The sequence below is a fragment of the Strix aluco genome, chromosome Z (assembly GCF_031877795.1).
Source record: "Strix aluco isolate bStrAlu1 chromosome Z, bStrAlu1.hap1, whole genome shotgun sequence".
Lineage (NCBI taxonomy): Eukaryota > Metazoa > Chordata > Aves > Strigiformes > Strigidae > Strix > Strix aluco.
This window is the reverse complement of record NC_133971.1, coordinates 96520718-96543261: the sequence shown is the minus strand read 5'-3', so window position 1 is coordinate 96543261 and position 22544 is coordinate 96520718. Positions and strand designations below refer to the sequence as shown.

The 22544-nt window shown below is 46.3% G+C and overlaps 1 protein-coding gene across 3 annotated transcripts in view; it reads right to left on the bottom strand.

Moving 5' to 3' along the window:
- The window catches only part of LOC141918909 (E3 ubiquitin-protein ligase NEDD4-like), a 173642-nt gene that overhangs the window by 119220 nt on the left and 31878 nt on the right, over positions 1 to 22544 (bottom strand). For 2 of the 3 annotated variants that reach the window (XM_074813860.1, XM_074813862.1), the window contains exon 2: positions 14665 to 14738. In XM_074813860.1, the coding sequence (XP_074669961.1) occupies positions 14665 to 14738 (74 nt within the window). Of the gene's footprint in view, positions 1 to 14664; positions 14739 to 20148; positions 20300 to 22544 lie in introns of those variants that run through there. The other variant, XM_074813861.1, reaches the window with a different exon arrangement.

The following is a 22544-nucleotide window of genomic DNA, read 5'->3' as shown; positions in this document are numbered from 1 at the left end:
CAACGGCAACATTTTGTATGCTACAACAGGAGGAAAAAACAAATCAAGAAAAGTCTTCCTTACTTTACAGATGATAGGAAATTTGCCATGAGTCACCACCTGAGATAAGTTCTTCGTTACAAAGATGGCTGTCATTTGTTTATTCAAATGGATTTAAGAAAAGCTGTGTGTACTGGGGTTAGTGGCTGCCTGTCAGAGCTCAGCAGCTACATCTGCAAAAGAGAAGGGAGCTGCTTTCAAATAAGGCAAAGGGAGGCTTCAGACATGAATTACTAAAGAAAACAGCTTCAAGAACACTAATCAAAAACCACTGAGAGGGGAAGGTCAGTTTTGTTCTTGTGGGCTATGATTGGTTGTTGCAATGAGGTTTTGATGAGATGGACCATCACGCTCTCCATCTTACCAAACTGCTCCTTCCAGCAAAGGAGGTACCAGGGAAGATGGCGGCAGCGCTAAGATGAGTGGTTTCCCCATAGGACAGCTTCACATCAGTCTACAGTGTCCCACTCAGTAAACATTGACACATCTCGGACATGCAACTAACTGCTAAAATTAAGAACTGATCTTTTAAAATGGTTCGTTTTCCAACTCCGGTCACATGGGTTGACATTATCTCTCAAATGTAGGACTCCTGAATAAGCCCCAGTCCTCTTCTGATTTCCACTCTCTGTAAATCCTAATAAAATTTGCACAAATTTATGAAACATTCACATGCAACACAGCATGTTAAAAGCCACAGTTTGCTGAGTTAATAATGGGCATTGGGTAGAGAAATAACTGACTGAGCAGCATTTTAATTGCACCAGGTAGAAGAGAACATCCAAAGTATGAGGCAGAGAAAGGAGAATGACGCCCTGTCACTCCAAACCTGCTGTAACACAACCACACTTACAGTCACTGCAGAAACCTCTGGCTATCTGCTCAAGGAACTCATGAGGAAAAGGACCTGGGGGTCCTGGTGGACACCAAGCTGACCATGAGCCAGCAACGTGCCCTTGCCACAGAGAAGGCTCACAGCGTCCTGGGCTGCAGCGGGCAGAGCGCTGCCAGCGGGTCGAGGGAGGTGATCCTTCTCTGCTCAGCACGGGTGAGGCCACGTCTAGAGTACCTGTCCAGTGCTATGGAGACATGGATGTACCGGAGAGAGCCCAGCAAAGGGCCACAAAGATGCCTCACAGAAGGGCAGAGATCTGGGGCTGTTCAGCTGGAGAAGAGAAGGCTCAGGGGGACCTTATCCATGTGTATACAAATACCTGATGGGAAGGGATGAGGGAGCCAGCTCAGTGGTGCCCAGAGACAGGACAAGAGGCAATGGGCACAAACTGAAACGTGTGAAATTCCATCTGAACACAAGAAATCTCTTCTTTACCGTGAGGGTGGTCAAACACTGGGCCAGGCTGTCCAGAGGCTGCCGAGTCTCCGTCTCTGTCCATACCACCCCCAGGCTGCAGGCAATCCTGGGCAGCCTGTCCTGGCTGGCTCTGCGTGAGCGGGGCTTGGACCGGAGTCTGCCAGAGACTCCTCCACCCCAAGTGTTCTGTGGCTCTGGAATAACACCCAACAGAAAGGTTTAGTGGCCTCTCATGTCAGAGAACTCAATTTCGCACCTCAGAGTCGAGAAACATCTCGCAGCACTGTTAGAAACTCTAATTTTAAGAGAAATGCATCCCTGTTTTCAGGAACCCTCTTCAATGACAAAGCCACTAACTACAGGATCAAACTATCAAACTAGAATCGGCTACTGAAAACCAACCTTGGCCTTGGGCTTCTATTTCAAAACACAAGTTAGGAGAAACAAACTTTTAAATGAACTTCTCAAGCTATAAGAAAATTCTTAAAATCCAGATGTGCTGAAAGTTATGGATTAGATCTGTGCTCATTTCTAAAGTATGCAAGTACTTGTAATAAAGATATACAAGATATTAAATGTTACCAGAGTAACATTTTTCTCTTCTGACAATCTGTAAACAATAGTAGAAATATCATCACAGCCTTAAAAAAAAAGGTTATGTTTAATTGCATTATATTATTTACTGATCTATTTCTGCATCAATTTATTCACATTCATTCTCAATTGAGTGTTATATATTTATTCACAAAATAATAGTTCTAGAACAGCACTTCCATCTATCTACTTCAAAGCCCTTTACAAAGGAGCCCAAAATTGCAATCCTCTTCATACTGTTCGGAAGAGTAAGGAACAGAAAAGGAGAGCCAGACCTCACTCGCCCACCCAGGGTCTTTTGCTACACAGCTGAAAATTTAGCACTACATTTCCTGATAGGTATTATTGAAATATCTTCTAATGTACCTTCTATTTGTAAAACAGTTCAAGGACATTATTTTATTTACTGCTCAGAACAAGAACACCAGCATATTGGTTTTCTATAGCCCAGAAAACAGTAATCTGGTAGAACTGCCACTTCATAGAAACATGATTGACATCAAACCCAGGATAGCTTTACTTTAGCTATGGTAAGGAAAAGGAAACAGGATTTTTCTCATAATTTTGCTTCACCCGCTCCCCTTAGGTATGACTGTTACACCCAGTCACAAAGGCTACACGTAGGCACGCACTTGCACGCTCTTTGCAGTTCTAATAAGTCTGCTAAAAAAGGGAATCAAAAGTGACGTCGGCCGCCCTGTCCCTAACTCACCCGACGACGATTTCACAGCAAAGCCCTAATACAGAAAGACTGACTGTTTCTTGGCAGTGAGTCCAAAATAAAGCTTTGGGCTGAGAGCGCACATCCCTCTCATCCCTGCAGTAGTGGAACAATATTTATGGAGCAGTAATACACGACTGCCCGGGGGGTACGTGGAACAAACCAGGCTTTAAAGCAAGATGGAGCGGGAGCCGCGCAGTCACACGGGCAATGACCGTGCAGGCTCACCAAGGGTCTGAAACAGCATCCTCACCCGGGCTAACGGAAGCCCGTGAACTCAGAGCAGCGCTCTGGGGACCCAGCAGCCAGTCTGGTCCCGTCAGACCCCTGGAGCAGCGAGCGGGTTCCTCAGCAGGGCTCTGCTCTTGCCAAAAGGGCAAGTCCACCCCCAGCCTGCCTGCTGTGGGCACGCTCTGCGCCCAGAGGGCAAGCCAAGGGCTGGCTTCTGCAGCCCAACACCGCGGGTGCCAGCCCAGGAGTCTTCTGAGACAGAAACTGAGAAATGAGGAGTTACAGCACTTTGGTTAAATTTGCATTAAAAAATTCAATTTAGAGGGCTAATCCACAATTTATTACCTCCTAAAACATGGACAGAGAAGTAGCTGGGTGGATGCTTTTCCTTCTCTCAGGTAGCATTGGCAGGCATGAAACAATAAATTGCATGCCACTATATTCAAGCTCCTTGAGATACTATTTTTTAAATTATTCCAGAAATGGAGCTCACAAGTCAGGACAGGCTGAGATGCATCTATATCCTGCTTTTTATGCCTACAAAGAGTAACTGGGATACATGAAACTTTCTGAATAAACTCACCTGGACTGAAATCTATCCTCTGCAAATATTAAACCTGCATCACTATTTCCATCAGCGGAAGCGAGGAGGGAAACTCGGTTCTTTAGCTCACTGATAATGATGAACACATGTTAAATCTCATCTTTTAATGCACAGCAGGAGCACTTACAGCAATAGAAACTATATTGGCCAGCAGCACAATTACAAAAAAAAAAAACCACTTGAACAGATCTAACCACCAAGTTATACCTGCTCCAGTTACTCACAGAAAAGTCGAGAAAAAACCGCTAGTGCTACAGCAGTTATTTTCGGAAGTGTCTGCATTCCTCTCTTTCTGCTCTCCACGCTCGCCTACACTGCAATGGCTCACGCCGCCCGCGGCTTTCTCCGATCTCCAGCCCAGCAGCTCCCCGGCCCCCAGCCAAACGAGCGCCACAGAGCCCGGCTGCCCCCGGCCCCACTCCCCGCCTCCAGAGCTGGGGAGAAGGCATTCGCCCCCTCGCCGCAGTGTGGGCATGGGGCAGCAACCGCCCCGCCAAGGGGCGCCCGCAGGTGTGGGGACACGCTGGCCAGCGGCATCGCAGAGGGTCCCGGATTGACCATTTGAGGAGAACACCTCGAGAGATGGTGGCTGCCGTTCACCAGGAACACCCACAGCTGCAGCCACACCAGTCCCGCATGCAGCTGATGGAGGAGGTCCCCGACGTGCTCATCTCCAGCCAAACCATCGCCCTGAACCGACGCGGGGTCCACTCGCTCTTCTCCCAGAAAGCGGATCAATGCCATCAGGGCATGGCAAGGGGGAAACAGGACCACAGCAGCCGCTGCTGAAGTCAGGTTAAGCTGCCAAGAGTTCGCACCTACTGGCAAGAGCCAGCCTCCTCGACAGCGAGAGCAGTCGCTGTTTCATCGCCTCGGCGCGTGCTGCGATCACCAAGTCCTGAACTCCCCAGCACCGGCCACACACACACACCTGGTGCTGCAATTCAGAGCAACACCGACCTGCGCCGGAAGGGCTGGGTTTTGGGAGAGATGCTTCTAGCAACTGCTTTAGTTTTGACATGGTTGTGTAGCGTCAGAATCTCCTCACATCTTACATCAATAAAAAAAGAACTGCTGTGCTACCAAGATGTGCAAAATGTTCTTCCAAGCTTTCTCAGGGCAAAAAGCACTGTTTGCAGCCCTTGTATTCCCTATCTCACTGCTCTTACTGTCCAGAAAACTTGGACCGTATTCTTAACCATAAATTACGATTTTAAATGCATATTTAATTTTACCAACTAGGCAAAGGTTTGGACAACTGCAAGAGAGGCAAGTAGGCAGCTGGGACAACAGGTAAAGCTGCAGGAAGAGAGTGCTGCCTGGGCCCCCGCACCACCCGGGTTTGCTGCCATCCCCCCCGGGACGTCCACGCCAGCGCTGCCCGAGCTGGCAGCCCCCGGCATGGCTCACACCACCACCCCGGGCCCGCCCTCAGCTGCCACCACCTGCCCCCAGCTCCCAGCACTCGCATTGGTCTCAGAGTTCATGACAAGTTATCACACCGTATTGTCACTCAAGGAAACACCCCTCAAAATTGGTTTTGTTTTTCACTTAATTATTTGTTCAATTTTAACTTCTGTAAAGCAAAAAAATTGCTGTGGTGTCTTTAAATGTGCAAAAATTTCACATACTGGACAAACACAGAACAGAAAGATGGTCCATGACCCTGAGAGGGGACAACCCAAGCATGAGATGCAATACAACAGAAACAGACGGGTGAATCCACGGAAACAACAAACAGCACCGGACAGCGTGAAGGGACGTGTATTGGCTCGGGGCCCTTCGGCTGTTAGCTAGGCATTTGCAAGCTTCACCGCCAAAACAGAGCTCTATGATGACCGACACAGCTGACATGCAGTAAGCAAAGCCTTGTTTAAAAATTTAGTGGATTATTGAGAGCTCACGGAGCAAGCACTGACAGTAGCTGACCGCCTCAGACAACGGAGAGCAGTAGTTTCAAAGCAAGCAGGGTGACATAGTCAAAGCGGCACGCTCAGGAAATTGGTTGGTTTGTTGTAGAAGGACCAATGTGCAGTAATCCAAGGGAGAAAAAAAGGATGTGGAAATAATTGGGACGTGTGGTGGTGAGAGGCAAGGAGGGCTCCAACTTACTCATTTACACTGAAGAAATCTGCAGCCTTCACAGGCTGGACACACGGTCACAACTGCTGCAGGCACGTGGCACAGGCAGCCACGCTGCTGGGAACACAGAAAAGTGCACAGCACGGGGCTCCAGTCCCAGGAAGAGAGCAGGAGGTTTAGGTATGTTTGAGCTGAAGGTCAGACATCCGTGAGAGATCTGAGCCAAAATCATGGCACGTATATTGGGCAAGAGAGCCATGACCCACACCGACGTTTAGACTCCCATGTTGTCAGCACGAACGTGGCTGAATTTGTAACTGCAGGAGGGAAAATTAGTACGAGAAAAGGGAAAAGTTCAGGAAACTGCTGTGCCTAGAAACAGATTCTTGTGTTTCACCAGCTGGCAGGAACAGACTGAATTCATAGCTCTATACACAAAAAATAAGTTATTCGGCAGGAATACCACTTCCTAGCCGTGACCCCAGGCTTGTGGCCTGCTTGCTGCCTTCCTGTCAAACTTGACCCAGCTCTCTGTTTCTCAGGGCCTCCTTCACACCTCAGGGAAGTGGAGGGAAGACTCCCTCAGAAAAGGGCAGGATGGGAAATAAAGTCACAGAGCCCTCAGCTGGTCATTCACGTTTGAGAGCAAAACGCCCAGAAAGGTCAGTCAGCATACTGAGCGGCTGAGTAAGGCACTGCCTTTTTCAAACAATGAGGAACATTTTAAATTTTTATATCTGTACACAGAAACTTTTCTACTGAGCAATTATGTGATGAAAGTTATTTTTCACTATGACATTATAAACTTCAGGAATTATTACTATGTCCTCTTGCTCATCAGCAAGACTGCATAGTTGAACAAGCGGTATTTCTCCATATATACCCAGTGCCTCCTGGACAACATAATTTGTATAACTGGGTAAAACCCTGCTGGTTTTGGTGAAAAACATGAAAGCCTCATTTCCTCGAAATCGTGGTAAAAGCTGAGGAAATTCTCTGGTGCCCTCTGGTGCCAGCTACCAAAAGCAAACCAGACTGAGGAGGCCGGCTCCGTGCCCACCCCGCATGGAAACGAAGCCACTGCCCCACGGAATCAACCTACTGATACACCTTATGCCCACACCTGGCAGCCTAATCCTTCATTTCACCCACCTGTATGAGGCAAAATCGACATTAAGGTTTCATACATAAAAATACCTATTACCCAACGTGTCTGAGATTGCGCGCCCAGAGCTCCTGGCTCGCTCCGCCTTCACCCACGGCCCCTCCGGGCAGGTCCAGGTCGCCGTCCCCCGGTCACACCGTGGGACCAGGGGGCAAACCCAGTCACGGAGTGAACAGCCACGACCGGGTACGGTCATGCTCCGGCGCAGGGTGAGGGGAAGCAGATGGGAACTCCAGCTTGTCGTTCTCATGAAACAGACGGCAGCACCTCGACCCTCCTTCAGCACCACTGCTGACCAGGCCTTGAGAAGAACTGCTGAGCCAGAGCCAAGGGTCTGCCCAGGGCTACCCCATGGCGGCTGTTTGGGCACACGTCCTGCACAGCTCAGGAGAAGCCTGACAAGGCAAGAAAGTACAAGGAGACGTGTCGAGCAGCAGGAGCGAGGAGGACAGAGACGGCTCTGGCTCCTGCAGTCAGCGAGGTTATCTACAGCACATGCTGAGGAGGTGCTGCCACTGACAACTCCTGCTGTCGGAGAGCCACCACCCCTGCCTATGGTTGGCCCATTTCTCCTCCTTCCCAGGCAGGCCTGCCCACCTGCCTTAGACACAGCACCCAGCAAGTTCACCTCAACATTTGCCCAAGGCTGCTCTGAGGGCCCTGCAGTTTTGATTTAAGCATACTGATTTAATGGGTGAAGCACAAGCTGTGTGTGCTAGCTGAAGTTAAGCAGTGCAGCTGCCACCTTGTCGGAGATACTGCTTTCTTCAGGATATCCTCACCATCTAGTATTTTACTGCCAGCCTCTGAACACTTTTTTTTTTTTCTTTCCCCCTCCTTTGCCTTCCAAAGTACAACTGTTTAGATCTAATGAAGCTCTCAATTAGTGTACTGGTTTCTTTCCTTTCCCCTTACTCTGTAAATAACATGTTCATTTCTACTATACTAGAAAAACTTTCATTTTTTTCGTTGCAACTCGAGCTGTCATTTACAATATATTGCCAGCAAACTCCCCCCCTCCAATGCAATACTACAACTAACAGCCATGTGTTGAATCATTCATCATTTAAAAAAACCTAAAGACAGTGGTGATAGGAACTCGTCATGGTTTCATCCCAACGCCTACTAGAGCACTCATTCACGTACGCAAGAATAGAGTCTTATTTGATTCTTATTTTTGTTGAAGTACCGTAACGCATCAAGATTTTCTGGTGAAATTCAACTTGGACTGGCTGGTGCTCCCCTGAAACACAGCAAGTGCACGGCAAATGAGAAAACTAAATAGCTACAGCGTGCACAAAGCAGAGGCAGAGAGCAAACACTTCTACTGAGCAATGGCATTGCACAGAACTCAAACAGGTACAGGTTTGTACTGCTTTGAATATTCCATTTCTCAAAGCTTTAAACAAGCATAGAAGAGGTTTTCTAGACACCCCCCCAAACTAGAAAAAAGAAAAAAAAAAAGACAGTATGAACTCTATCCTACTTGAGCAACTGCCATGTGGTCAAGCAGCTTTGTTGAATCCGGCCGCTTGTGAGGTTTGCAACAGGGAACCCTGCAGCTTTGCCCCCCCTCAGGACCCCCGTGACAGGCCGTACGCAGCACGTTCACTGCAGCAGGTGCCGTTCTGCACTACTGAGACACTGCTCCAAAATTACTTCCATGAATCCAGCTCATGCAACATTTTACTGCAGAAGATTTTTGGCTAACGGCTGACGTCAAAATCTATTTTGTTATGCCCACCACAGAAAAATAACTTAAGAGTTTAAGTTTTGTCTGTTTTTACAGACAGTAAATAATTTTAAAGAAAACAGAAGTTCTAGATAAAAGCCCTTCCTTGTTGAGCCGTGCATTAAGCAGCCAGCAGTGTGAGCATTCCTGCTCCCTCCGATAGCACTTGTGAAACGCTAAAGAGGCAATTCATTAGGAGCCAGATTATTTTTAAAAATTGGTTAATTTTTGAGAGCAACTCATTTCAATTAATTTGTCTGTGCTTGACAAAGGAGGTATCAGTACAAGGAGGAGAACAGGCTGGTTTTAGAACCCAGTTCCAAAGTAGCACACTCGCTAGGGGGGATAGTTCCAGGGGTATAGCTGTCACCAGAATATTTTTAGTTAAAGCAGGATATACTGTAACTGGAATTGGACCAGCAATAGTGGTAGTGGACTAGCTAAAGAACAGTTAAAAGGTAAACACCTGCTGTGGTTGTCACCTGCAAGGCCTATTCGCCGTCACACCTGCTCTCCCTCCACTGCCAGTCCACAGGAACAGAACACCTATGAATTAAAGAATTCAGCCACATCTCCAGCAGCCTTGTTCTCACCGGGGCCACACACTATGATTTAATACCACCAGAAGCCTGGGGCCTGCATGACCCAGCACGAACACCGCTACTGCTAAATCACTCATCTCAGACACAGGAAATCGGGACAGAAAAAGGCTGGCACCTTGGCTGTGCCTTTCAGGCTGCAGGCTTTTCAGAAAAGAGCAGGTAAAAGCAATAAACCCAGAGGCAACCCATAATAAGGTATCATATCATTAGATGTCTTAATGAAAAACATCCGTAATTTTAAATGAAAAACACTTTACCTTTTCTCAACTTCCAGACAGCAACAATTTCCATTTACTTCATGACTTAGAAGGCAAAAGCAGCAACTAAGGAATTCCATCAGACATACCCTTTTAAGGTATACACACAATCCTTCCCTTCTTGCTTTCCAAAACTCTTAGTTCAGTAAGAACACACCACAGTGTCTTATTTCACACAACCAGTAATAACCAGAAGACATTTTCCTCTCGTTTATGTGTTCACCTTTACCACTTGGGAGTGCAACCGTGTGTCTGCAGAGGAACTGTATTGACAAGGAGTGCTGCCACGGCGCCAAACAGCCCAGCAGCCAGCCCAGTGCTACCTTCAGAAGTGATGTACTTCACTTCTTGATATTTTGTAAAAGTGGGGAAAAAGCAATCAAAACCCCAAGTCCCCACTGGACGTACCTTCAGGGAAAGGTATTAACTTGTGCACTGACACAGACCACGCTCAGCAAATAGACCAGGGCACTAGAGAAGCACTTCTGCCGAGCTTTCAGTAACGTACCGGTCCTCAGGAGAGCAAATGTCATTTTATGTTCCAAGATTCTCGAGGCAGCAACTGCATTTGCGTGCGGTGACTTGCATGCTGCAGCCTCAGCCATGATGATACTCATAGCATCAGTCTTGATATGTGAGTAAAAACACAATAGTAATAAATAATAATAATTGTGCAGTATGTTGCATGACTAAGATTAATTACATTGTAATTTGCATTACTTAATTACATGGAAGAATACAAATACTAGCCGAATTCATTAAGACATTACATTTAAGAAGTTGAGAGGGAACTAAAAGGAAATAAATGTAAAATAATAACGAATATATTAGAATACAGTATATGTCAGGTGGTAAATATATGTGCCGATGCACTAGATGGCAACAAGATTGTAATGTGCCTTTCAGAGTTAAGCCCCAGAACTAACACTAAATTCACAACATTCCAGTTTGCAATATCTATTAGCCATCAGTAAGTACATATCAAAGACCTGTCATTTTACAGGGCAAAATGTAAAACAGGTTATTAAAAAAACACTTATACCTACACTGACTAGCCACTTACATCCACCTCAACTAAAACTACATAGATGAAATTCATCACATTTAACCATCACCTCCGGTTGCTCATAGCTACTATTTCATTCCACATTCTAGTATTCTTTGTGTCACTAATCACAATTCTATATATTCCTCAACTCATACATCTATCATTAGTTACTATCAACATGATTTCATAAGCCAAAAAGAACTTCAAAAAAAGCAAAATTGAAAGCATTGAGTCTTCTTTCTTATTTCAGTCTTCAGAAGAAAAATGCTAGTGTCTCCAGTGCTCTACGCTGGTAAGAGACTTTCCTCGGATTTAATCAGGCAAGAACTGGCTTTCAGACCCTGCAAGCCTACAGGCAGTGTTTTATAATGGTGAGGTTGATGAAAAATGCTAAGAAAACCCACTGAGATGCAGAGCACAATGCATGCCCTGTAGTTAATCTTTCACAGTTACATGGTGAAGTTACTGCTCTGCCCCAGCATTAAGCCCCACACGGCTCTAGCTAAGAGGCACATCAGCTGCTGGAGCCCTAACTTTGCAATTCTAACATGTTTTCAAACGACTTTAGATTAACTCATTCCAAGGTGTGTAACCATCCCAAATATTTAGCAGTCACTTCACCCACTTTCTCCCAAAAAAGGCATTACAAAGATCAGGAATTTGTCCTCAATGCTGGATTTAATTTCTGAAGAGAGACAAAGACCCCATGTGTTTGTCCAGAACGGAGAAGTGCCGGTTAGGAACGACACGCAGAGTCCTCACGTGCCACAGCACGCGGGGGGCCACGAGTGTGTTAAACTCCTCAGGCCGTGCCGGTGTGTCTTTGGGTGCCGACACCTTCTTTCCTCTTTCTCTGACAGCAACAAACACACAATGCAGCCCCGTAAGTCAACCCTACCCAAACCTATCAATCCCAAGGCATTTTCCTCTGCTCTCAGATGTTTATTTTTCAAAGCAGGGCCTATTTCCCTGCACATTTCCAAAGACAGAGCCCACCTATTGTGCAGAGCTGCCCGAGCGCTTCACTCCCGTGCCTGGCTCACGCCGTCCTTGCCGCCGCACACCTGCTGCCCCAGTGGCACTTGCCATGCGGGAGGGATGGTGGCCCAGCAGGACGCCACAGCGCCGGGCTGCTCTCCACCCGCACGTCCCCTGGGCAGGCGGGAAAGGACCCTCTCCCCAGCAGCCCAGGGATATCCCACCCTGACCCCGCAGCCTAAAACAACAGGAACAGGGGAAGCGGGAAGATGTAAGAGGCGACCTTCTGTCCCAGACACGGAGGGGACACTCAGGAGTGAAAGCGTGGCACTCAGCTATCCCTTCTTCCCCCAACAGCACTGCTGGCTGCGCCAAGGGGGGTGCTGCACCCACCGAGACGACCCTTGGCACGGCCAACTTGGTTATTTCATCCTTCGTCACCTCTGCTGACAGCGGTGTCGGTCACCGCGCACCGCCCCGCAGCCAGCACCCGCTGCCTTTACGGAGTCAAACCATTCAGCCCATGGCTGTGTGTGAAAAGTCACACTGTCACAAAAATCAACTTGAAAGAGATTTGTGATCTCGTGGAAATTATTTACAGGAGAGTGAAACGACAGAGTGTCAGGGTCTACACCCACACCATGAGAAGGAGACACACACAGACAGGATTAGTTACTGCTGTTTTTTAGGGATCCGGAACACACACTACACAGTAAAAAGCTGTGTACAGTTCTAACACCCATAAATTCTCCTTATCCTCTTGCTTAGGTCAAACACTACACGCTTCTCCTCCACCGCCCCAAATGCGAATTTAATCATCTAGTCATGCTGCTCCTCATCAGAGCTGTTAGTGGCATAGTTACTACACAACGGACTCTCAACAGCCATGTCAGAGTGATACTATCTATAGCAACTTAAATCGTACTTAAGATTCAAGCACCATGAAATGCTAGTATCTCAGCAAGGTATGCAAGGCCCCTAAAACAAACAAAAAAATTAAACTGGCACTTTAGCCAAAGAAGAAAACTTTCTGAAAGCTTGCCAACACAGCAACACAAGCACTTCACTGAGCTTATAATATAGGATGGTGTCAGCCTGAACTTCTACAAAAGAACTGTTTAAAACAAAGTTAAAAACATTAGTTGGGAATATGTTTTTAACTCTGTGGTTTTATGGAAATTCTACTGACTTGAGACCAATTTATTTAAATATTTAAGGGCCACATCAATAGAACTCAGTTCAAATTTCACTTAATTTCATGCATTTTGAAAGATAAAAGATCTTTTTTACAATCTATCGATTCCTAAGCAAATTTAGCAGTTCCTTGGAACACGGAATCTTAAATATTTGCAAAAGTTCTGTGAGAAGTATGGCTGAAAGAGATACTACAATGCCAGGGATTCAGCGCAAAGTTTCCAGTGTATCCTTTAATGAATCAAATGAACAGAAGAGTCCCGCTTCTCAGATTACCTCTGCGAATTTGCCACAGCACTTCAATATTTATATAAAGTTCATCTTAATGAGCAGATTCAATATTCCAATGACTAGCTTTGCTTTTCTTAAAAGAAGGGGTAAAATTTAAAGATCTGAAAATAATGCAGTAACAAAACCCAGCCAATTAAATATATCAAGTACATCAAAAAGCTGCAATTGTATGAAAAGGCCAAATTAAACAAGATCTAGAAAAAGCAAAGCTAGCACATAAATATGGCGATTCGAGCATTAGTATTTGCAAATGAAACTTGGTTTTCTCTGTACCTCAGCCCCATCCCTTTAGAACCCGCTCCTCCTCTCTTTCATTTCCGCACTGCAGCATCCCAGCACCAACCGCGTGGCCCTGCCAGCGGCGCCCCCGCCGGCCCAGCTACCTGCCAGCTGCTGCTTTTGCTGCTTATGGCCACCACCAAAAGCTGTTCTTCAACATAGCAAATTTGGGGAAAGAAAATCAAAAAGCTTTGTCTTACCATATTCTGCCCGCAGCTACCAAAGAAACATTTGTTGCAAATTTCACCAAAAAAAATAAAGTTGATTAAACTTTTGATTGCTACTTTCGTGTAGTCCCAAGCTAGATATGCAAGCTAATGAACATTTGTAAGCATCACTGAAGAAATACAGGGAAATCCACAGACAGGCTCATTTATACATTAAGAAATTAGTCATTTCAATAAAAGCTAAACTGGATACCACCGATTTCAAACTGGCAAAAAACTTCTAAGTAGATTGGAGCATTTGCAGTAAAGAATTTTCTCACACTTAGGCTTGAGATAGCAAGAACATCAAACATGAATTAACCTTCAGAAAAAAAAAAATTTAACACTTTCTGGTTCATTTTGGCTTCAGAACCAGCTTCTCCCCCAATTGCTACCTGATTTGATTCTTTACGTCCTTGCACAGCAAGCCTAGACTTGGCAAAAAGCTATTCCTACACCTGTGACTAATTCTTTCAAAACAAAAGACTTGAGAACATACAAAGTGGCTGTACCTGTATCTTTCCATTAGACCATTTAAAACCAGTTTTCTTGTTTAACAATTGTAACTTTGGCCAAAGACCAGTGCAAACGATGGTCTGTTCACCCCATCTTTTGATGCCCAGATGAACAGGGAAGCAATCACACAAAGACCAAATCTTCTCTCTTCCCTCTCAGGTCCCCAGTTTAACATTCAAGCTGGTTCAAGGCTCAACTGGAATGAAAGCCTGGACTTGCTCCAGCCTAACAGAAACGCACTAAGCCAGCACAGTTCACTCTGAACCCTTTCCTACATTAGTACTTCGTGCTAGCCTCCTCGTGGCACGGGCTGAACAGGAGAAAATGCTCTGATTGCCTTTCTCTGAAACAGGTGCCACCCTTCGGAACTGCAGCAGTGGCACTCGGACAATTCGCAGGCTGGCTACCAAGCCAGACTCCCGGCGCCTGGCCCAGCAGGGAAAGCAGAGCTTCACAAAACCAGACAGAGAGAGGTGCCGCTGGCTTTGGGTCCTTCCTGCATTACATGGGGCATAGGTGGGGACAGCTGGAGTCGTGCTCAGCAGGGCCAGACCCGGCCCAAGGCTGAGCCGCTCCTCGCAGAGCTACGGCAGACGGTGAACTCGGGAACAGCTCCCTACGGCGGGAGAGGGCGTGAACGGCCACGGCTCTGATTAACGGCTTTCTTGCCAACACACAGCCCGTAATTTGCATTGGTTGTAATCAAGTAACAGGAACTCTCGGCACGTTTATGAGCAATCAATTACAGAGCGTCCTCGCTCTGCTAAGTTTATTCTGTTTATACACATAAAACAGCCAATGCAGAACACCCACCTGGCTCCGAAGATGTCTTTTTTCGCTAGATCAATGCCAGAAACCACCTTTACCCTGAGGATACGAGACTCCTCCTGTCAATAAAAAAGAAAACAGGTTTAATGTTTATTCTGTAATTAATTTTGAAGATCAGCAGTTAATAAGAGCTTAAGCTGTGAATGATCTCTCAGCCTTCAGAGAGCAGGAGTCTGCTAGGAGTAAGTAAAACCAGAATAAGAGTAGATAACAGTAATTATGTCATAGTAATAATAATGTAAAAATAATAGTAATAAAAGTAGAAGACAATTTGCTGAACCGGGCCATTTCAAATCCTCCATGATCCATACTCCACAGAAATTCATTCTGCTTAGACTCTGAAGCTGTTTCTTCAAACACAAGGGAAAATATTCGTAACATTTTTGCCCAATAATGCTAATATCTCTTGGTAAGAGAGATGTCTGTGGTTTAAAAAAAAAAAAAAGGTGCAAGGTTCCTTCAAATTACATTTTTCAAACCTGTCTCACCGCCTTGGTGTATACAGAACCGTAACAAATTTCAGTGACGCATGGCAGTTTCTGAAGATGCCTATCAGACATCCACCTGATGCTCAGTTTACTGCTCCCATACGTTAAGCTCCTGAGGAGCACTGGTATAAACAGTATTTTTTACTTTATTTTTTTCACCCTGTTTGACCAGTTTATTTTTGCTACATAAAGAGGCCACCAAAACAAAATCTGGAAAGGATCCTACGGGAACAGGTTCTGCAGTCACCTGTATCAGTTCTCCCTTTCTCTCCTCTGATAAGCCTTCCAGAACTGCAAGATACAAGATTCAATTACAGTAACTTGAGACTCTGTTCCTTGAAGCTTGTTCAGAAAACAATAACATTTCCCCACAGGTTTATCCTGGCATGACCATACTACACCGAGTCTATTTGCTTTAGATAGCTAAGAGCGAGACATGGATTTGTTAGCTGTATCGGAGATTTTGGAGATTATTAGGAAGGTCAGAAACACCCCCAAAGCCCAGCCGAGCCTGTCCAGTCTAATACCATTCCTCTGGAAGGAGTCGGAAACAGATCACTGCAGAGAAAGAAAAACAAAAGTCTCACTGAACCTGTCTGCAGGGCGAGTTTCATCCTGGCACACACCCTGTGTAGTAACCGTGCTGCATTAAAAGCTTGAGGATTTAAATCCTTTCTGAAAATTGGTCTGTGGGTATTCTTTCCAGCAGCACTTAACACCGTCCAAAGTGGTTTCTAATTAAGCAGACGGGATTCCTTCCAAAAGAGCCTAAAGCTCACCAGAGGTGAACAAAACAGTATGGGAAAAAGAACAATTCAATGGGCTTACGTTAGTGGACACTGAATTTAGTTTTCATATGTCAACTTTTTTCAATTTGTTAATGTCAATACAACATGCCTGGTCTTTTAGAGCGGTTTTAATAGACAAAAGGCAAAGAACTTGCAAATTGTGATCAAGAAAATTCCTTTATTAAGAGGAGACCACATAGGAAAAAAAAAGTCAGAAATGCAGACTATTCTGACCTTACTGAAGGAGAACTGGAGGATAAGAAGCTGTAATACCAAGCAGAGAGGGATTTCTGACAGTTACTATATTATCAATGCTACTCAGATTTCCTCACACAAAGTCCAAGATCAAGTTTGCTAGAGTGGCATCTTATTTCTGCACTAAAATCATCTCTGCATATTAACTGAATCAAAAAAATAGTATTTAAAAAACAAACCACAGAGCAGGAGGAAGTCCAGGTCCTGGAGGATCCCTAGTTCAGACATAGAAGATGATGCTCCAGACTATAAACTGATAGATTCTCAAAAACGTATTTGAAGTTTCACTTCCTAATTTGAGCACACCAGAAGATATGACCCTGCTCCCCTGCATGCAGGCTCTCAGCCTCTGCTAAATATTCCATTTTACCAAGCAGAAACAGTGCTTTTGCAAATATTTGTCCAAATTTCCATATGCATGAAATACATGCAATATTTTAAGAAATAATTAAAACACCTCAATTAGTAACAAAGCCTCACCTAACTACCCTCAAATTTTTTCCTTCTGACAGTAAGATACTTACTCTGATAACACCTATTGTATACAAGGAGCAAAGTGAATCTTGGATGGTGGAAAATTCTTCTGCAGAGCATGACATTTGATCTATAGCACTCTGAACCCTATGAGTAGCTGTTCAGACAGCTTGTCTGTAAAATAATCCTCTCGTAATGCACTGAACTTCTCTTATCTGTATCATTTTGTCTAAAAGCATTCACACAAGCAGCATAACGCCACAGGTGCATTCCTGTGCACGCACATGCATAAAAAGCACAATAAAAGAGTATTACAGCTCCTGCGACTACCCAAACCCCTCAGTGATACAGATGAGGAGTTCCCAAACTGAGCTTGCTCAGGCATCCCCACGGGCAGCGGTGGGTTCCAGCAGCAGCTCCCACCTCCCCAGGCCGTGCCCCGGCCGACACCTCGGATTTGTATCCCTCTGCTCTCTGCCTCCTGGGCTGGGAACGCTGCCTGGGGGGAACGGCAACACCGAGGGGCTGAAAAAAAATAAGGGCTTCGTATTCTTATGCTTGCTCTTTCCATCCCAATTTCTTCATTTATCTCCAAGTACACTGTGTCTAGGTAGAGAGAGGAGTTAAATTTTCACAGCAAGAGAGGTAATCTCACCTCATTGTCCACCAAAAATCTGATAAAGGATTGCTTGGCTAGGCATAGCAGAGACTCCAAACAGCATCAATTACCTGACACAGGTTTCCACCCACCCTGCTCTGCAAAGGCTGTACAAGGAAAGAAAATCAGGATTTTGGTTGGTTTTTCCTGTATACCCAGGGCACAATGACAGAGAGCAGCCAAGATCACTAAGTGTAGAAGAATTCTGAGTGAGAAGACCGAGGATCCAAACCCCAAATAAAGCGATCCCTTCCCAGCTTTGAGCCTGAGCTAATCTTTAGTTAAGCAGCACTTATACTTGTTGAGATTAAGGACGTGTTTACACATACATTTCTTTCAGTGGGAAGTGCCAACTCAAACAGCTCTCCCCTCCTGTTTATTCCATTCCCACCAAGGTTCTTCTGAACCTCGGTCAACACCTGGAGCCGGGGGAGCCCACAAACGGCCCATCAACAGAAGCCATGGGGAGAGGAGGAAGAACAGACAGCCAGAGATAAAGGGCAGGTCGAGGGGCTGCTTAAAAGCCAGCACAGCTACGCAAAGATAGAGGCGGCACCAAGACCAGAAATTTGAGGCTTCACTCTACAGCACTCATTAATATCCAGCTGATCTTAGGAAATGCTGACTTGCCTTTTTTTTCTACTCCAAATAACTAGATTTCTGGGATGGGGAAGTCCCCATGTACAAGCACAGAGAATGTCTTCCCTGAGTTCTGTGTCACCTGGACACATCCTCCAGATTAAATAAGGACTAAAAAAGCCAAAGACTTGACCATCACTCCAGAATTAGCTACCTATCGATTAAGACTGCTTGTCAGTAGGGCTAACGCCTCTCGTCAGCCTCGGGCTGTTGCTCACGCTCTGCACCTGAGTTCAGCAATCCAGCACAGCCCAGTCCAGGGCCACCTGTAAGCACCTGCGGGCCCCAACCGACCAGGTCCTGCAAAGCTGAGCTTGGTGGGCAGGCAAACCCCGGGCATGGGCAGAGAAGGGGCTAAGGAAACCCATCGGGAGGATGATGAAGGAGAAGCGGTGTGCTGCAGAGCTGTGGTTCCTGGGGGGATCCCACGCCTGGGAGAGGGGGTCTGCAGCGAGGCCGAAGGGTACGTGGAGGGACACATGGCTGGAGTCCTCATAGGCAAAACGAGTAACTGAACACAGAACAGCCTAACGGGGCTGATCAGAAGAGAGGCAGGCACGAGCACAACTCTGCGGGGCCTTGGGTCAGGGAACTGGGCACACAAACTGTGGGAGCAAAGCTCCTCAGGAGGGACACACACGGTTTTACTGTCGCCCAGCATGCTGACCTGAGACCAGCCAATCCAGCCAGGAGTGGGAAGGAGGGCCTGCTCCAACACCCCCCTGCTGAACCACCACACATACCCTTCCTCAGGCATCAAAGAGACACTGGATAGGTCCCTCACCACAGCATGATGATTTTTCTGTTGGACTTGAAAAAAGCACTTGCTTAATTAGCCCATGCACATCCTAAAAATGAAACAGATGCCACAAGACCATACCGCATTCATGAGTTCTTTACAGATCAATGGCTTTAGGTATCACATGAACTGACATGCCACTGAGCAGAAAGACAACCTTAAACTGTCTGGACAACCACCTCATACACACAAATCCAGCAGAGCACAACTTATGGGCAGGTAAATATCCTGACTGTAAGTCTTTCGTGAGTAATCAATCACCTGACAGATTCTCACAGAGCAGTTTTCCCAATACAAACTTGCATTTTCTGGCAGCTGTATCTAACATCCCTTTGAGCCCCTGGAGTGAAGAGGCAATCGCTTACCAGCGCCCAAGGTGGTCAGGCTCAGGACACCTCCGGGGGAAACCCCCTCCCTGTGCACCCAAGCAGCCAGCGCCCCCCTCACCTAACACCTCCCATCCTTCCAGCAGCAGCCACATTCCCTCCTTGCAGCACCCCGGGGGCGGGAACACGCCGGTGGCGTACAGTAAGGGAGGGCAAGGCTGGGGAGGCTGAGGCTACCTGACAGAAACACCGTCCTTACTGCGGGGCTTCAGCTGTGCAGAAGTCACCTGCTGCTCGAGCTGCCCTTCCCAGCACCCTCTAAGGAAGAAGCAGCACTCCGTAAGAACGCTCCAGAAACGGTCCAGAGCCCGCAGTCTGCCCTGACCCGCCCTAACCGACCCAAAAAGAGTTAGTGCTCAGTGTTCCAAGGTCGCTATTCAGCGCCGCGTGTTTTCACAGCTTCGCTCTGTATCGACAGGCAGCGACCACCACACCGGTTACACGGTCACACCGTGTCCAACAGCGTCTGCACTGAAATTCAGAAGGAATATGGGAATATTTGAAATCAACAAGATATGTTTTCCTCTCCCCATTTCCCTGATAGCACAGGCGGGAACTTTTGACCTGGATTGCTTCCTCTTTTGTAGTTAGTAATGACAGAGAACCGGTGCTTAGATGATTTAAATGGTATGACGCTGACAGCGGTTAACAGCAGCAACTTATCTGCTGCATCCACCTTTCAATCACTTCTGTAATCTTGCTAAGTGGATATATAAAAGGCACTCTTCTGGTTCTGCTCAGAGTTGAAAATACGTATCAAAGAGAAATACTCATCTGGTGGTGAGACGACACTGTGTCCACACTCTGTGCAATTCCTGCACTGTCTGAAACAACTAGTGTAGCCACTAACAAATGGCAAACTAGATGAGATGGACACTGAACTCTGCCGTTTTTGTACTCCACTGAATCCTGTTCATTTTGAAGAGCACATATCCTAAGCTTCATTTTGAAATACACCGTTTGAAAAAGCAGCTAATCTCACCCCGCAGAGGAATTTTTCTATCATTTTGAAGCCCTGCCTGGAAGGGTCTCGTGGAGACGCCAGGCTGCGGCTGCCAGGGCCCGGGCCGTGCTCCTCCTCCACCGCAGCTCTGACCCCAAAATCGCCTTCCTCCCTCGCTCCGCTCCTTCAGCTCCAACACAGAACACCTCTTGGCATTTAAAACTGCATTGTTCAGAGGGCTTTGATCAAAAAATGTTGCAGCACTGCTACTAGAAACCCAAAGCCGTGCGTGCACACCGGGATGGCCGCTGCTGGGTGGCTGTTAGCGGTGAAGCGGTGAAACGCTCACATTTATGAAGCCTCGCTCGTCAAAGTTATTTATGCCTCCTCTCCCTCTGTCCTCGCCCCTCCAACCCTGACCTACCTCACCCACTTCAGCAGGGGTGCCGTAAAGTGCCCGGTTAGGTATTAATGTTGAGTTCCACCGCTAACCACATTCATACTTACTTCTGCTTTGTCCAATGATTAACATCAAGTTTATGTATTCTTGCCTCCCTGAAAAATGTCAGAGGTTACAGAGTTTTCTCCTCTGCTGAAGGATAACCTTTATACAGGTTGTGTTTTCTCATCTGTAGTTCACATTGCCATTTCAGAAGGCTTAGCTAATTTAGGTGGAACCAAGCTATGAAACTGAAAGCCAATCATGCAGCAAAAACCATACGTGACCAACAATGAACAAACCCCAATTCACCTCAGAAAACAGGTAAGGGAATACAGATGCATTTATGGATTCAGGAGGCTTCTGTATGTATATTTATGTGTATGATCCACATTTTTTAACTCATTTTTAAAAGAGCACCACATTCACTTCCTCCAAGTCCTCTGAAAAGCAGAGTCATTTCTAATGCCTATTAAAGCATTCCATATAAAGCAAACTTATTAAAAATTCCTCCTGCCCTTGGATTAATAAAAACCCTGGAGCTGGGAAGTTTAGGTAAGAGTTACTCTAGGGAAGAGTTATGGCAGCAACACGGAAAGAACGTGGGCCCTGAGCTGTGTGCTTCTTCCCCACTGGTGAGGATGTAACGCCACCCCTCAGCCTCAGCCCTCCGAAGAATAATCCAGGAGAGGTGGTTTAGTCCACACCAGCTAAACCAAAACCGGTGTGCAATAAAAACCAACCCAAAAAACTTTTGGAATACGCATCTGTATGTTCTAACTACACATAAAAAGAAATGCACAGCAATCCCCAGTCCAGCATCAGAAGGAAAGCTGGAGATGTCAACTTCCTACAGGACAGAAAATCCCGTGATGTATTTAGTGTACGCGTTAAGAGAACGGCACTGAAATAACAATCGATACGGGTATAAAATTAGAAGCTTGGCTTTTTTAAGCGAACAGACGAGTGTGAAAGGCGCAACGTTTGGATCAATGAAACCAATATTTGAACAGATGCCATGCAGAGCAGAGAAGATTAAACATTTAACGTGTTCCTCCACAACTACCTCACAAAAGGCGTATAAACCCATCCCTAAGTCAAATCCCTCAAGACGGACAAATCTGCTTTCGTATTTTCCGAGTCGCAGCGAAGCCCAGCCAGCCTTGGCCGCACTTGCGCCAGGAGCCAGCAGCCGGCCATCGCCTGAGCAGCAGGAGCGCGCCCAGACCCTGTCGGGGGCTTCACGCCGGCGCCAGAAGCGGAACTTACCGAGCGCTGCCCAACTGCCCTGGCGCCAGACACCCAGCCGAGCGCGGGCCGCGAGGCACCGCCGCCGCTCACGGCCGGCCAACGCGGAAGTGCCGCTGACGGAGGCAATAAATGGCCATCACCAAGGCAACGAGGTGAAAGGACAGCAATCTAGGATTTCACCTGAAGAAAGCTGAACCTTGGCGGGGGAGTGTTGGTTTGGTTTTGTTTTGGGTTTTTTTTTTTCTTCTCTCTGTGCAGAGACATTTTTGATTTCAAACCAAGATAGGCATCAGCGAGGTAAATTTCCACTGACTGGAAGGAGAGAAACCAGATCGCACTGGAAAGTTACCTGCGCTCAGAGACTCTGTGAATCTGGTTTCATCCGCTGAGCACCTCGTCTCTATTTTTATTTTACCTGAAAGTTTGCAAAACATAACAAAATGGAAAAGACAACAGATCTTTAACTCGGTGTTTTGGTTACAAAACACATCAGAATGGAGAAGACAAGAACTCTTTAACCCAATGTTTTAACTGTTGACACTTTTGTTATCCTGAATGAAAAAACACACACAGAGCCCCTGGTGTGCTGGACATCATAAAAACATACAGTCACCCAAACAAACTGCTCTTAATTCTCCAAATTATTGTGAAAAATCAACTAGGATTTGCATTTTCAAAAGGAAACAGAGTATTTGTCATCTACTTAAAAAAAGGGGTAGAAGTGTTTTCTAGAGCCAGCCTAACG